The 16,734-nt window shown below is 39.1% G+C and overlaps 1 protein-coding gene across 14 annotated transcripts in view; it reads right to left on the bottom strand.

Annotated features, from left to right (window-relative positions):
* The window catches only part of Macrod2 (mono-ADP ribosylhydrolase 2), a 1,857,339-nt gene that overhangs the window by 1,409,065 nt on the left and 431,540 nt on the right, over window positions 1-16,734 (bottom strand). Inside the window, exon 5 of one of the 14 annotated variants that reach the window (XM_076929861.1) lies at window positions 1,873-2,137. The exons of the other annotated variants lie outside the window; for them this stretch is intronic. Within the exon in view, the coding sequence (XP_076785976.1) occupies window positions 1,947-2,137 (191 nt within the window). The 3' untranslated portion in view covers window positions 1,873-1,946. Of the gene's footprint in view, window positions 1-1,872; window positions 2,138-16,734 lie in introns of those variants that run through there. 14 annotated transcript variants of the gene reach the window in all.

Genomic DNA, 16,734 nt, shown 5'->3' with positions numbered 1-16,734 from the left:
AGCCTGTAGGGCATTTTCTTAATTAGTAATTGATGTGGAAGGAACTGTGTCATTGTGGGTTAGGCCACCCCTGGACAGGTGGTCCTGGGTTCTACATGAAAGCAGGCTGAGGAAGCAGTGCAGAACAAGCAGGAAAGCAGCACTCTCTATGGCCTCTGCACCAGCATCAGCCTCCAGGTTCCTGCCCTGTTTGAGTTCCTGTCCTGATTTCAGTGATGAAAAGCAATGTAGATGTGTAAGCAAAATAAACCCTTTCTTTCCCAAGTTGTATTGGCCGCGGTGTTTTATCACAGCAGCAGAAACCCTAAGATGCTTTAGAAATATGTCAACATTGCAAAATAATATTTCCGTGCTTTCAGGATATATAGTCTCAGCGCTGAGAAGATGGCTCATCATTTATAGTAATTGCTGCACTGGAATTTGGGCCTGGGACTTGGGACTTCCACAACCTACACTAATTCCTAAGGCATGGAGGCTTGTCTATAATTCCAGCCAGGAACAGCAGAGAGGAGTCCCCAGAGCAAGCTGGCTAACAAGACTAGCCAAAGCTTGAATCAAGTCCCTAGTTTGAGAGAACCTCCTTCCTCCTCCTCCTCCTCCTCCTCCTCCTCCTCCTCCTCCTCCTCCTCCTCCTCCTTCCTCTTCCTCTTCCTCTTCTTCTTCTTCTTCTTTTAAAAGGTGGATGGTGATTGATCACCATTTTTGACATGAAACACACACACACACACACACACGAACCAACATAATACCTACATGAACACCACACATATACACATGAAAAAAATAGAAATAAATGACCTATTCTCACAGAGAATGCACACAAACTGAAGAACATAACACATTATTTAGGACTTAGTGATATGAAACTCTAGCAAGATTTACCACATGCCTATTATTCTGGTGTTGAGTCTAAAATTAAGATGTAATATTACTTTCAATTTTCAAAGGTCATGTTCTGTGGAACACATTCATCACATGAGAGAAGGCATCCCATGCCCACATATATTAATTAGCCAAATAACACAGGACTAATTATGGATAGTCTGTAGACCATTTTCATCCAGGAAATTACAATGTGTGTGAAGAATGCAAAGAGGAGCATACTGCCTGGTCTTCAGAGATTATTTCAATTGTCTGTCCAGGAGCCCCCCAAAAGAAGAGTGCGATTATAAAACCTAAAAGAGCTGTATTTTGCCAGGTCTTTTAAGGGTTCTGATAGCTAGTGCTAATACACCTTGACATGGGATTTTCTCACACAGGAGCTCAAAATAGGTTAAACGGGATTATGGCAACAACTTCACCTGACCCAGCAACGTGTACTGTCCTTTGTCACCCACCATGCCAGTTCTAGAAAAGTCAGTGTAACATTTCAATCAGAGCCTGGCAGAATTTGCCTTTTTACACCTGTCAAGACTGAAAGTAATTGTGCTCCCAAGGCCATTGCACTTGAAGGAAATGTATGGAAATTAGAAATAGACCACATCTTAAAAAGAAACCGCCCGTTTTCTGAGTGCCTGGCTGAATTTCCTTCTATTTAATATAAAAATAGAAAGGGAAGGGCAGCAAAGGGTTAGGCTAGAGTACTCGGTGAAATGTGTTCGCTGCCTGCAGAGACACCGTGATGACGATTCTACCACCTCTTGCCTTGACATAAACACTCCGTGGTCTCCAATTAGATTAATTGCTCATGTGGTAAAAATCCATCTGGGGGTAATAAATGTAGCTGAGTTCAGAGACATGACAAATTTGAAATCGCCTTGAATGCAGACAAACACAGGATACAGGTGGGGCCCCACCATGTTTTATTTAGAATTTTATTCTCAGTAGATTGGGACTCTGAGGAGTATACAATGGTCTCAGAAAATAACAAAATATAGATGTGCTACTATGCAAAATGTCTTCTAAGATGACTGTGAATATTCATACAATATTACAGATCATTTAAGCTAAACCCTAATTCTCTGTGAGATATGAAAGACAGGCAAACAAACAAACAAACAAAACAAACCCTGCAAACTACCCATTGCCCTAGATCTTGATATATGCTGCAGATTTGATTCTGCCCAGAAACTGGCCACAGCTGTGAGTCTATCCAAGGCGTTCCTCCAAGCATAGCTTCTACATGCCTCCAACCAGCCTGGAAAAAAAAAAAATGAAACTCACAAACTCACATTGTTACCAGAACTTGTTGTGTCTGGTACAAAAATAAAACGTAAGCTCTTAAATTCTCTGAAAGAAAAATGTTTAAGTTCACAATGCCTTCTATCTAAAATGGAGATTTTTATTAGAAATAGGCTCAATATATCTTGATCACTTCAAAGCATAGATTCACTAGGGAAAACTGGACATGACTAGCTTTTGCTCGACTGGAGCATTTTGTAGAATGTTCCGGCGGTTTGAATGCTCACATATTTACCTGGTCGGAAGTGAGCTAGTTCTGTGAGTGTCCATTGCGAGCTGTGGAGCTCTGTGTGTGACCTTCCTTGATGCTGGGTCAAACATTTGCATAGGGTGCTTCTTCACTTCTCTAGCTCTCCTTCACCTCCCTGCACGCTCCATCTTCCCCTACATGGAGGAAGCACGTGGAGGTGCAGGGAAAAGAAGACAGTCTTTTTTTTTTTTTTTTTAAATTGTTATTGGTTATTTTATTTATTTACATTTCGAATGTTATTCCCCTTCCCAGTTTCCCCTCTGCAAACCTCCTATCCCACACCCCTGCTTCTAAGAGGGTATTCTCCCACCTACCCACTCCCACCTCACCACCCTAGCATTCCCCTATGCTCGGGCATCAAGCAAGAAGAGGGCATCTCTAAGGCTCTGTGACTTAGTACTTAAACTCAGAAAAGCTAAGAAGGATGCCAACCTGTGAATGCACACATTTTTCTCTGAAAACCTTTATCTCTACTTTTTCTTCCCCTCAGTAAAAGAAAAATGTAAGGTTTCTTTAAAGAGGAATATTCTTGACTAAAAATATTACAGACTATGAACCTGAGGCAAATTTGAATAATCACACAAATGCCTTAATTTCAAAATTATAAATTTTGTCTAAGTTAAGAAAAGATCATTTCATTTGTAAGCAATTTTTCATTCACCTACGCATTCTTATATTTATCCATCAATCCATCAACTATTTACTAGCAGTTGTTGAGTGTCAGAAGTTCAAGGCCCTAGGGCCACAGCCATGAAATAAGGAACGAGTCTTTTACAGTCTACGACTGTGGCAAGACAGATACTCATGTAATCTCAAAGATAGAGGAGATAAGGTTTCTTGTTCTCATACACTTTATGAAGAAGGCACAAAGAGGTGCTGGGATAAGAAAACTGAAGTGGCAGAAAGGGCAGAACTACACAGGCTTTAGTGTAGAGAACCTACAGACATGAAAGCTGCATGGTAACAAGGGACTAACAAGGTACACGTGCAAGGAGAAAGGAAGTAAGCTGTCATATCAGGGGGTAAGTAACAGCTGGGGTGGGGTGAGGGGCACCTAAAACAGAAAGATGGCCAAGTAATTGGCCCTGAAAGTTGTGGATAGAGGGGTAAGAAAGGGATAAAAAAAATCGACATTCTATAGTTGAGTAAACCAAGCATGGATTTTACACAAAAGAGGGACTCCATTAGAGGGTTTTAAGGAGAGGTGGCATTTTGTTCTGGGTTCTGTATTTAGAATATAATTTTGGATAGGGCATGAAGAAGGTATTAAATACAAGGATAAAGTAAGAGGATTTAGGAGAAATACTTGACACCTTTTGCTCATATTTCAGTCTCTGACTCCCAGTCTTAGGGAATAGGAGGGGCAGTTGTCAGGGACTCTGAACATCTCACACACACTGAGTTCCACCCTTACTAAGCTTGAGAGCTTGAACAAGTAACTGTTCTTAGTTTCTTGATGTATTCATAATAAATAATAATTATGATACACATGGTTATTCTGGCTATTTATAAAAGATGGTTTTAAAGGTGTAAGACATATGGGAAGACTCAATAAAACACAACACTCCTGATAGCAGTCTGTAAATTCATCAGGTAATACTTTCAAAGCCATGCTGACTACTTGCAAAATTTCCCCTAAGAATAAAAAGATAAACGATCGGACAATAGAGACCTAGTTAGCATCCCGATCATATTTCTGAAAGGATCATATTTCCAGCTATGTCAACATTGTGAGAAAAATTGTTCAAAATGAGCTAATTTTGTGAATTGCCTACTATCACATTATGCTATGAAATTAGCGGGATAAGACACAGCTGACATTTCCAACTTTTCATTGGACAGAAGTGGATAAGCTAGAGAACACAGGAGACACCATACAGTAAATGTGTCCCAAGTTCCACATCAGGTAGAATGGGCCCTTCTAGTGGCTTGCTCTGTATTTTCTTGTCCCACTTGAGTTCACCTGTAGGAATCAAGGCTGTGAATTCTGACAGCAACATCATGCCACATGCCCACACAACCACACACCTCTAACTACTCGGCACACTTTCAAGAAACGGTGGAAAGGAAAGAGGTTTGGCTTGTTTTGCTTTGTTTTGTTTTTCACACTCCAGAGGCAGGCAGTAACCACTGAAAGCTGATTTCTTTGAGTAAGGGTTCAGATTCCCTGTCCCACGGGTGGCCAGTTCAAGAGCCATTTTATGTAAGATCTCTAACAAGACTTCATTTCAGGAACCCTTGTCCTTTAAAATAGCTCTTTCAAATGGCTTAGTAGCCAAAGGCAATTGTCATCAAGCCTGACCGCCTGTTATTTGACTCCTGAAGCTCCACAAGGTCTAAGGAAAGAACCAACTCCTATAAAGGTATCCTCTGACCTCCATACATGTTCTTTGGCATACACATGTCTCCTCAAATAAATTAAAAAATTTTAAATATCTTTTTGAGAGAAGGATGGCATGCCTCAACTGACTTTTCCCCTTTCCATTTTACTGAAATTAGTCATCAAATAAATTCTCATCTCCATCATTATTATATCAGGATTTTGTTTGCGAAGAATCCAAACTTGATTGTTATATCAACTCACCATGCCAGACCATGGACATAGTGGTCACAGAGGCTCCCTCACATGGGACAGACTATACTAAGGCATCAGCATCCTGATAATTGATCTACAAATGAATGAAAATACATAAAATAGAGGAGGGGAGTCAAAGGAGAAAGCTTCTGTTTCAAGGGAACTAAAAGAGAAAATCATGGCCTTGAGAATACCAAGACCCTTAACAACTAGACCTATAGTACACAATAAATACTTTCCACAAGAAAGGTATATAAAATGCCTGTGAAATTAATTGCTATCTGATTGGCAATTTTGACAGAATTCACCCAGAAACTGAACATGTTGAGGCAGGCACTGGCACACAACACCAACCTAGTCAGATGTACATCTTGATTTACTGCAGATGGGCACTGAGTCATTTGCCAATTTGAATGTTCCCGACGAGATTTTTACAAAATATAGCTGTTCTCTAACAATATCAGCCTTCAGTCAAAAGCGGAACAGCACAGGTGATGAGACAAATCATTCATGGGCACGCATTGCACATACATGCGCACACGTCAAGGTTGATTTTCGTGTTTCAGTACTGTTAAATTTCAATTTGAGCAATGTCCAAATTGTTATTTTGTTGTTAAAGATGCATGTGTTTAACCACTTAAGTACTCATTTTTAAATATGAGCTTTCTCTATGATGAAAATATGCCGCAGTGATCACAAAGTTACTCTAGATTTCCATCCTCACTCGACACTTTTTCTTCTTCCTCTAGTATGAAATTCAGCCCAGTTTCTTTCTGCTCATGTGATACATTTTTTCCCTTATCAATTGAAACCCTCCACTTGAGACACAAAAGATTAAAAACCCTGGTTGGTTAAACTCCAGTGATGTTAATGGTAAGCATGTTTTAAGTAATAACACTAGTACCAGAGAACTGTTTTGTATAGAACAGCAATCACCAAAGGACTTGGTGCACATGTACATGTTGATGGGAGTCATGGAGCAGGGGGAATTCTCCATGATTATCCTGGGAAATATTATAGGATTTCTCCCCAGGACAAGTGTTCAAAAGATTTTACTTTGAAGTGTTGTCATTCCCTGGTTTTTATTTTGTCAAGCGTTAAGTGTTTCCCTTTGATAATTAGGAAGCCTTCTTCCATCAGGCCAAAGGCACTCATAAACACCATAAGCAAAGAGGAAGATAGCAATACATTTAATATATAAAGATATAACTGCAAAAGTAATGAGCTTCATTTAACTCAATTAATTAATTAATTTATTAATTATATATATAATTAATATATATATTAATTATACATATAATTATATATATAATGAGCTTCATTTAACTCAATTAATTAATTGAATTAATTAATTCAATTTAACTCCAGAATATCCTTTCGGATTATACTATAATAAAGGCTATTTGTTGTATATAATCTTACCAGTACAAAATCATTTATCTACCTGGTCTTAGCTACCCAACACAAAGAAACTCTGGGTTTGGGTAAAAGCCCAACAGCTTTGGAATATCCTGGAGAACAGCCTGATGGGTAATCAACTCTTCCTTCCCACTGCTCAGGTTTCACTACTTAAGACTCTAGTATTTGCTATGCATTGATGTTTTGGGTTTTGTTTTGTTTTTGTCTTTACTTTTTGTTGTTTGCTTTGTTGGTTGGTTGATTTATTTGGTTTTGGTTGTTTTTTGAAACAGAGTTTCTTTTTGTAACCTTGGCTGTCCTGGAACTCAGGCTGGCCTCGAACTCAGAGATCTGCTTGCCTCTGCCTCCCAAGTAATGAGATTAAAGGGATGCGCCACCACAGTCTGGCTTTACGAATGCTTATTAATCTTCACAGCCAAACAATCCACTGAAAGCAATGCACAAGTCCTTGGCAGGACTTCTAGAATCAGGAGGCAACCTTCCTATGGATGCCTAATCGAAGAAAGGAAATAATTACCTCACCTTCACTCTGAAGGATCTTGGGGGTTTGTTCAACTCTGCAAAGCAATGAAGTAGTTCCCTTAGAGAGGATAATTTCCTTCACTTACACACTAAGTAAAAAGCACTCAACAAACCCCAGGAGACTTCTTTTTCCATCTTTCTGATCAGATGGAGCTCAGGGGCTTATTTGTAAGTCTTTCAGGTCACTGATAATTTTTACTAGGAATGCAATCTTCATTTTGAATTCACCTATTTCAGTATTTTCTTAAATCAATCGTTGAGTCATGACCTTTTGCAGGAGTGATATTACCTTTCTTTATCACGTTCTTGTTTTTCTGTGTTGACTTGTGTATGTGTTGCTTTGGATGGCCCTTCTGGAAGGGGGAAAATAGAAGAGGAGCAGGTTAAATAAAAACAGAAAGAATGGAGAGGAGAAGAATGTTGGGAAGAGAAAGAAGAAAGAGCCAGGCAGTGGTGGCGCATGCCTTTAATCCCAATACTTGGGAGGCAGAGGTAGGCAGATTTCTGAGTTGGAGGCCAGCCTGGTCTACAGAGTGAGTTCCAGGACAGCCAGGGCTACACAGAGAAGCCCTGTCTTGAAAAAACAAACAAAAAGAAAGAAAGAAAGAAAGAAAGAAAGAAAGAAAGAAAGAAAAGAAAGAAAGAAAAGAAGAGCAACAGATGAGAGATGAGAAAAGGGGGTGGATTTCTTAATAAGGAACAAACTCGAGACCAAAACTAGATAACAAAGAAGTTTAAAAACATATATTTAAAAAAATTAAAGAAAAAAAAATCCCAACAGTGTAAAGTCAAAATACTAGTGTGTGTAAAGAGTGACAGGAACAGAAGAGGCAACAAAGGAAATCCAACTAGATAAAAGAATGAATGTTGCCAAAAGTAGGAAGGCTGTGTGAAGAAGATTAGAAGAATATGTGAGGGTGATAACAAATAACATTTGAAAAGGTGAAAATATAGTAAAATACAGTAAAAATCCTAACATGTATGGGAAGGCATCAGGGGAAAAAGGTAAAAACGATAAAGCACCATGACTTCTCCCTGGGACCTCAACCATCGCACTCTGCCTAGTACATGCATGGAATTTGGGGACTGCATTTACCTTGTTGACTCTTTCCTGTAGCTAAAGCCTTCGCAGAGTCTGTATGGCACAAGTGTGTGGTGTCTGGTAGGGCGGTCTTCAACATTAGTAGCCTCCCTTCTTTGCATAGCAGGAGGCTCTGCTGGCCACTTAGCTTTCTGTGGGCTTGGCAGGCTCGCTCAACCTCCTGAGACTCCCCAGACTACACCCACTGGAATGGCTGCTTCAATTAGGGATATCTGCCAGCAAGGTTGGGATATGAGAAGCAACCGCAATGCCAAGATGGCTATGGGGAGAAATCAGAATCTCTTTCATACTTTCATGGCCTCCCGAGGGTGATTCACTTGATGGAGCTGAGAATATCATGTGCACTCCCGGGACTCAAGAGTTCTCAGGACCTACAGCAATGAGCACAGACATGGTGCCCACATTTGATCTATCCACCAGCCTCAGGCTCAGAGCTGTCAAGTGCCATGTTTACTGTCAGTGGATATGATCTGTTCCAGACCATAATGTGGGTCTCTCTCTCTCTCTCTCTCTCTCTCTCTCTCTCTCTCTCTCTCTCTTTTCTCTCTCTCTCTCTCCTTAATCAGCTTCAGCCATGTGTGCTCCTCAGCTTGTCAGTGTTCAGCCCAGAGCCCCCCTCTGCTACTTCACTGGGCCTTCCCTCACACTAGTGCTGTGGCAGGCCTACCTGAGGCCACCAATCTGTAAATGATTCTTAAACATCACTCCAGCAGGGAGGCTTAGCTTATGGTATCTCGGTGCTGCTGTTGCCCTGTAAGTCGTAATAGAGTGACAGCATGGACTTCCTGTCTAATGCGGACCAGAAAAACCATTGTCTCACCAAGGCCCACAGCTAGATTTGAGGGTGCTGAGGGACGTGGGTCTGTGCCAAGGGAAAGCCTCTTGTCAGACCTCCTTTTTGGAAGATGCTTTTTCCTCCTCCCTGTGCTGCAGCTGTGCGGCTTCCTTCTTTACCCCACATCTTTATTCCTTTCATCTTTCTGGGTGAATTCCTTCATAGGTTTGCAAAGTTCTTGCTTATCTCTTTAGAATGAGTTTGATTTTCTTTTTCTCACTCTTTCTCCTTTGCTGGCTCACATGGAGCCAATCATGGCTCCGTTACCTTACTGGCGTTATCTTTGAGGTTTTTTGAAACAGGTTGTTAAAAAGCCTCTGACTAGCCCAACATTCATTGTGTGACCAGGCTGGCTTCATATCCTACTTATTAATCTCTCTCTCTCTCTCTCTCTCTCTCTCTCTCTCTCTCTCTCTCTCTCTCTTTCTCTCTCTTTCTGTCTCCCGTGTGTGTGTGTGTGTGTGTGTGTGTGTCTGTGTGTGTGTGTCTGTGTGTGTGTCTGTGTCTGTGTCTGTGTCTGTGTCTGTGTCTGTCTGTGTGTGTGTGTCTGTGTGTTTAATTGAGAAAAACTTCTGTAAGCTATATTCTGATCTTGGTTTCCTGTCCCCCAATTTTCCCAGATGATCTCCATTTTCCCAAACACCCAACTTCACGTCATTTCATTCTTTCTCTTTAGAACACACACAGGCAAACAAACAAACAAACCAGAATTCTTTTAAAAAAGAAAGAAAGAAAACCATAAGAAACACACACACACACGAAACCAAAAATCAAACCCATAAAAACACAAAATTGGAAACTACAATATACAACAAAAAGACTAGTAAGACAAAAAGAAGCAATACAAAAAGTCAAAAAAAATACCACTGAGTTGGCCATCTGCTGCTGGGCATGGATCCCAACCTAAGTCTGTTTTATATACCTAATAAGATTTCATGGGATGAAAATATTTTTTCTTTGTAAGTGGTTGTCAATTGAAGATGTCTTTTTTTGTTAGGAGTGGTAGTTCATGTCCAATTAGACATACATACATACATACATACATACATATGGTTTCATAAAGCCGAGGCTGGCCTTAAACTCTTAAATGAATTCTTGTTTGACAAATATACTCAACGAGTTCCCAGCTAAACAAAATATCAAAAATATCAAGTACTAAGTAGAGAAAATTACTTTCCGTATATAAGTCCACTTTTAAATTAATTGGTGAAAAAAGAATGGATTAAAATATAATATATCAAAAAATAAATGTATTTATTTGAATATCTGAAATCCTATAATTCATAAAGGTTTCTGTACCTGAAATGACACTTAACCCAAACAAAAATTCTAATATACAAGTTCTGGAGGGTTGTCCCCGTCCTTCCCCTGGTCTCTGCAATAGATCCCCATGTTGCTCAGTCATTTCAAGAGGCTGGCATCACTCTTCAGACCAAAGTGGTGCTCTAACATCCCAGTGCAGGCACTATGGAACTGAAGAGGATTTTAAAGCTGGATCTCCAAGTCATCATGAAAAAAAGCACGATAACAAATTGATAATTTGGATTTCTTTTTTCTTTAAAGAGGAGAAGAGATTATATCTTCCAAGCTTTTCACCTGCCATTTGTTTGCAAGTCAATGACACATGTTATAATAACACTATCTCTGTTAGGAAAAGTGAAGGAAAGAGAGCACCAGACTGGTTCCTTGAGTTCACTGGGCAACTTGAGAAGTGAAAGACGGCTGCCATTAGCTCAACTTTCAGTGTGAAAAAGTTAAGTTATATCCAAAAGGATGAACATCCACACACAGGAAGGACCCGCAGAAAGTTTTAACTCTTACTAAAACAAAATATGAATTGACCAGTGCTCCCAGTGAAGACATCTGCAAAGAAAGTGACCGTTTTCATTAATGAGGTGCCCAGCAGAATATGAGAAGCTTAAGCCACATGCTACTGCGGAAGATACAGAGGAGATCTTCACACCATAACATGTTCAGGAAAACATAGCATGTCCAGCACTCTGATGAACCTTTGTTATTTTTCTCACATTTCCATTCTCTTCATTTCCAAGTTCAGAAGATTCAATGCCTGCTCTTCCAAGCGAGCAGTCATGCATTTTGTGATAATGTCAATAATCATGAAGTGCTCTAAAAAAATATAGGATCACAAATGATGTGGCTATGTGATTGTTAAAACTGTCAGAAACCAATTTAATAAATTGAGTTCTAAGGGGAGAATTGTGTTGATTCATAATTGTGTTGATTCTCAGCTTAACAGGCAGAAATGTACTTAAGAAAGTAAAAACAAGGAATGAAAATTAGATAAATCACTTCATGGTTCCTTGGCTCAGAAGGTTTGAGGACTTCCTTATTGTGTCTGTTCAAATGGAAGGCCCCTGTGAACAGTTGCAAAACTAGCCTGTGTTAAAGTCCAGTTTGGTTATATGGTACCCAACAAGAGTGACTCTATTCCAAGTTGGGCTGATCTGCTGAGTCTTGTACAGGAGCTTGATACCAAGCCATTGCCACATACAGATTTAGTTCAATATTATTAAATATTAATACACTGGACCTTCATAGAAGGTTGAAAAATCAGCAAGGTACCACCACCTCAGTAAAAATGATTCTTAATATTGCACAACTCTTATCTTTAAATTTCACACAGAAGGAAATTAGTTGTAACAGAATTGTTATGTGCACAAAGTATCAAAGCTATGCTTGACAGAAAGCTGTATCTTAATGTTATTATACTACTGTCTTTTGGAATAATAAACACAACAAAAATTATTCCTCTAGAATGTTCTAAACAATGGTTTATTGTTTAAATAGATTAATTAATGTATAGAAAACACACACACAGACAGACACACCACCCCTAAATGTCCACACTTCATCGTTGGGTTTGGTCAATGAATGAGAAACCTAAAACCTGGCTTTCATAAAAGAAGATTTAGAGAAAGAAACATGGAGTGGGGAAATAACTTCCTCAGAGGCTTGAGACAGTCGCCCCCCCTCGCCCCCATTTCCCTAACAGCAATGGGCCTCTGTGTAGCTCTGTGCCCAAGGTCCTGAAGTTCTAATTGCTATAGTCCGGCATGTTCCTCAACAGCTAGGAGTCATTCACCTTACCATTTGGCTGTGATAATCACAGATGGGGCATTTGCTAACTTGCACAACTGCAAGCAATAAAGCCATTACCTTCATTGCCCTTGCTCCCACAATATAAATACCTGCTATATTGATTCTCAGTGCTTCCAATAACAAATTACTGTTAGCTTGGTGGCTTAAAACTATATAAATTTACTTTTATATTCTAGGGGCCAGAGGTCCAAAGGCAGAGAGAATCAGCTGGGCTCTGCCCCTTAGAGAGCAACAGAGAAGATTCCTTTCCAACTCTCTCTCTTTCCCAGCAGCCCAGACATTCCTTGGCTTAAGGAAGCACAGCTCTGATCTGTTTCTGTCTTCACCAGTTCTCTTTTCTGTCTCTGTTTCAAATATCCTCTCGATTTCTCTTATGTCCATTAATTATAAGCCTGCCTCTGATTTTAGGCCCATGATAAATGCAGAATAATCTTATCTTGCTAAGTTTAATTATACTCACGAAGACCCTTTCTCTAAATATGGCCACCACAACAAGTTCCAGCAATTAGGGCACACAAATAGGATTTTCATTGTTGTGAGGGTGGGGTGGGAGCACCATTCAACTCCCTACACATAAATTGCTAATACATTCTTTTATCTTTTCTACTTTTACTTTCTCCCACAAATACAAAACAAAATTGTTTCTAGAGCCTTTTCAAGCTGTTTACTTGTCTTCTTGAGAAAATAATAGAAAAAGTAGTGACAAAATATCAGTACATTAGTGGCAAACCTATGTGTGCTCAGCGAGTGGACACAGTGATTGTCTATTCATAGCAGCTGTCCTTGCTACTGTGCTAACCAGTCTAGTCCTGAGGAATGTTACACAATCTGTATAGAAGTTAAATGGTAGGCAGCCTGCTCATTTTAACACTGACTCTTAGATCTAATAATGGATTTGTTATGTTAGACAAGGTATATGTGAACAAATTAAACACTCATATAGAATGAAGATAAAATATATTTCAGTGCTAATTGTCTTGGAAGGTAGAATGATAGTGTAGTGACGCCAACTCCATAATGTCAAAATATACCCCACCGACAGTGCTGATGCTTTAATCGAAAGGCTTAAGTCTTTAAACTGCCCTAAGTAGGAACCAAAACAAATCCTGCACATATAACCATTTATTTTTAGAGCTAGTAAATCAATCTTCTTTTGTCAGAATATCTGAATATATAAACCATGTGAATGAAGTAATTTGATATGATACATACACAAACCTCAGTTCATTTAATATAAGATGAAAAAAATGGAAGTACTCCTTGCTCTCTAGAGGGCAAACTTTTATCAAGATTTGAGTCATTTCTGTTCTTTATACTATTTTATAAATGCAGAGTCGTCTTCCTATCTCTTCAGCCTTTTCGGTTCATTAGTGCTTCTACTTTCCCATGTCTGTTTCTCTACATCCTCTGGAGCTGCAAAAAGTCATAACATCTTTCCTAAATATTTCAATAGAAGACCAATAAAGTTGGGATACAGAACCCTAGCTTCCTTATTGCTCAGGAGGGATAACTGTGAGATACTCTGGTACCATTTCTCAGAGCATCCACATGGCAGTTACCTTCTGTTGTCCACCACAACCTGCCTTCTTTCTATCATGTTATCTGTCTATATCATGTTACTCGCCCTCTTCTTCAACCTTCTAAAATAACCACTTACACTAAACTCATGCCCTAGGATCTATTTCTAAGGCAATGTACTCTAACTGAAAAGAAGGAGGAGGAGGAGGAGGAGGAGGAGGAGGAGGAGGAGGAGGAGGAGGAGGAGGAGAAACAACATTGTTATACTAGTCCATCTGTGCATAACCAGCCTTAGTCAACGTCATACATTTTATGCATGGGTCTGGTATTGTATACGCACCCTAGCTTGCCTGAACTATATCCGACTTCCAGGTCTTGCCCAGGCTACATGTTTGTGTGCCATTCCAGCCAACTGGGTGAGTCCCTCACATCATTCTTAATGCTGAATCCTAGGCTTAAAAACAAAGCATACATGCCACCCTAGCCTGGTGAGTGCCCAAGATTCCAGCCCATCCACACTATGCCTAAACTCCTAGACATAGCTTGGGTAACACGGTTTGAAGTCCCTTTGTAACCATTCCCATTCTCAAAACCAAATCAGCATTGAATATCTTAAGGATTGAACTATCAATTCCTCATACCCAATCTGAAATCAAACAAGCTTAAGAAACAACAATGAAAGAAAATTTCTACTTAATAGAAGCAGTCTAGAATCTCACATCAGACACTGAAACAGTAAAAAGAGGCCACATTCTTAGATTTCTGCATCAAACACAATGAAAAGACAAGACAGTACACCACCCTAAAAAAACACAAGTCCTATAGAAATATTCTCCAATGGAAATTAGCTAGATGAAACTCATTACACAAAAATGTTAAGTAATGATCATAAATGTCATCATAGAATTCAAATTTAAAGAAGACAGGATCAAACAGCTCAGTGCACTTAAACAGATTAGCAAAAGATGCCTGAGTCATAGCCAAGAAAACACACATAGTTTAATCAAACATTGAAGACAATTCAGGATTTGAAAACTGAACTAAGTAAAGAGATAAAAGTATTGATGAGAACTCCCACAGAAGTAATGATGGAATTTAAAAACTCAAAAAACCAATTAGAAAGCCTGTTAGGGCAAATTCTAAAAGTAGAACAGATCAAATAGAATATAGACTATGAGAAATTGAAAATAAAGTCGAAGGATTGGACCACACAAGCAAAAAATATGAAAAAGTTAAAAACATAAGACAGGAACAGGCAGGAACTGTGGGGCACTATATAAATACCAAATGTTTGAGTTATAGGCATAAAAGAAGAAAAAGAATCCCAGTTGAATGGCAGAGACCAGATCTTCAACAGGATTACAGAAGGAAATTTCCCCAAACTAAGGCAAGACATACCTATATGGACACAGAATTATACTGAACTGACTGAACAGTTATTTTTTTCAAAAGAAACTATAAGAAACAGAATATCCTGCAGCAATGTATTTCAAGTTCTAAAATGTCATAGACACCAATTCAGACTGCTGTACTCAGCAAAGCTATCTGCCATAGCAGAAGGAGAAAGAAAAAGTTTTCATGACATAAACAGGCTAAAGAATTCATGCCCGCTATATTATCCTGATAGAGAATACAGGAAACAATACTTTAGACTAAAGAGTGGAATACATATAGCCAAAAGGCTATAGAAAGAAAAAATGAGGCTATATTGATTGAAACACAAAATTAGATGAAGAAAACAGACAGCGGGGACAGAGGCAGCAATCAACATGCAACTTTCAACAGTAACTTTAAATACTACTCCAATTCCACACACAAATACACAGGTTAGTTGAATGGATTTAGAAAGAATATCTGTCTTTTCACTACCTACAAGAAACTCATTGTAGCGTCAAAGACAGACACCACCTATCACTGATGCACAAAAATCAACTCCAAATGTGACAAGTATCTCCATGTAAACCTGAACACTAAAAACGGTTAGAAGAGAACTGAGGTGTAGGGAAAAACTTCCTGAATAAGACTTCATTTGCCTAAGAATTAAGGCTTACAAATAACAAATGGGACCTCATTCTGTAGAGCAAGAAAACAATCAAGAGGAAAGAAAGCCTGCAATTGGGAGATAATCATTGCCAGATATTCATCTAACAGAGAATTAATATTCAAAATATAGAAGGAACTTCAAAATCAAGGAGTCAAAAACCAAATGGCACAATAGCTACTTATAGTGTCCAAGTAGCTACTATCAGAAAAACAACTGACAACAGATGCTGGCAAGGGCGTGGGGAAATGAGAACTCATTCAGTTTGCTCACTGTGAACTGGTACAGCCACTCAAGAAATTGATGTAGAAAACTCTCAGACTCCAAAAGCAGACCTATCTTATGCGCAAGCTCTACTGTTCCTGGACATATGTCTAAACGACTCAACATCCTACTCTACACATACTTACTACTTGCTTAACTATGGTCACTTCTAGTCTATTCACAATAGCTTAGAGATGGAACTAAATATCTTTAAACTGATGAATAAATGATGAAAAACAGGACATCTATTCAATAGAGTACTATCCACCTGTAAAGAAAAGTAAAATTATAAGGCAAATGGCTGGAACTTAAAAATATTATATTGAGTAGTTAGCTGACCTAGAAAGACAAAAGCATATGTTCTTTTTGTGAATTCTAGTCCTAATGTTTTGATGGGCTTATACAAACTAGAGTAATCACAGAAACCAAGAAAGGAAAAGATGACATTGGAGGAGAGGTTAGAAGAACTTCTAGTTGTTTGTAACCCCATAGGAAGAACAACAATATAAACCAACCAGACCCCCCAGAACTCCAGGGACTAAACCATGAACCAAAGAATACACATGAAGGGACCCATGGCTCCAGCTGCATATGTAGCAGAGGATGGCCTTATCTGGCATCAATGGGGGGGGGGGGGGGGCTTGGTCCTGTGAAGACTTGATGCCCTGGCATAGTGGAATGCTAGGGCAGTGAGGCAGGAGTGTGTGTGTGTGTAGAGGGGGCGGGGGTAGGTGAGTACCCTCATACAAGCAGAGGGGAAAGGAATTTAAGTAGATATAAAATAATGTTTCCCTATTTAAAAATCAATAGGGAAACATTATTTTATATCTACTTAAATAATATTTATAATATATAAGGGTATGTATGTACACAAATAAATAAGTGAAGTTAACTTAAGGTAATAATA

This window comes from Arvicanthis niloticus, chromosome 2 (assembly GCF_011762505.2).
Source record: "Arvicanthis niloticus isolate mArvNil1 chromosome 2, mArvNil1.pat.X, whole genome shotgun sequence".
Lineage (NCBI taxonomy): Eukaryota > Metazoa > Chordata > Mammalia > Rodentia > Muridae > Arvicanthis > Arvicanthis niloticus.
The sequence above is the reverse complement of the archived record's forward strand: the minus strand, read 5'-3'. Positions and strand labels throughout refer to the sequence as shown.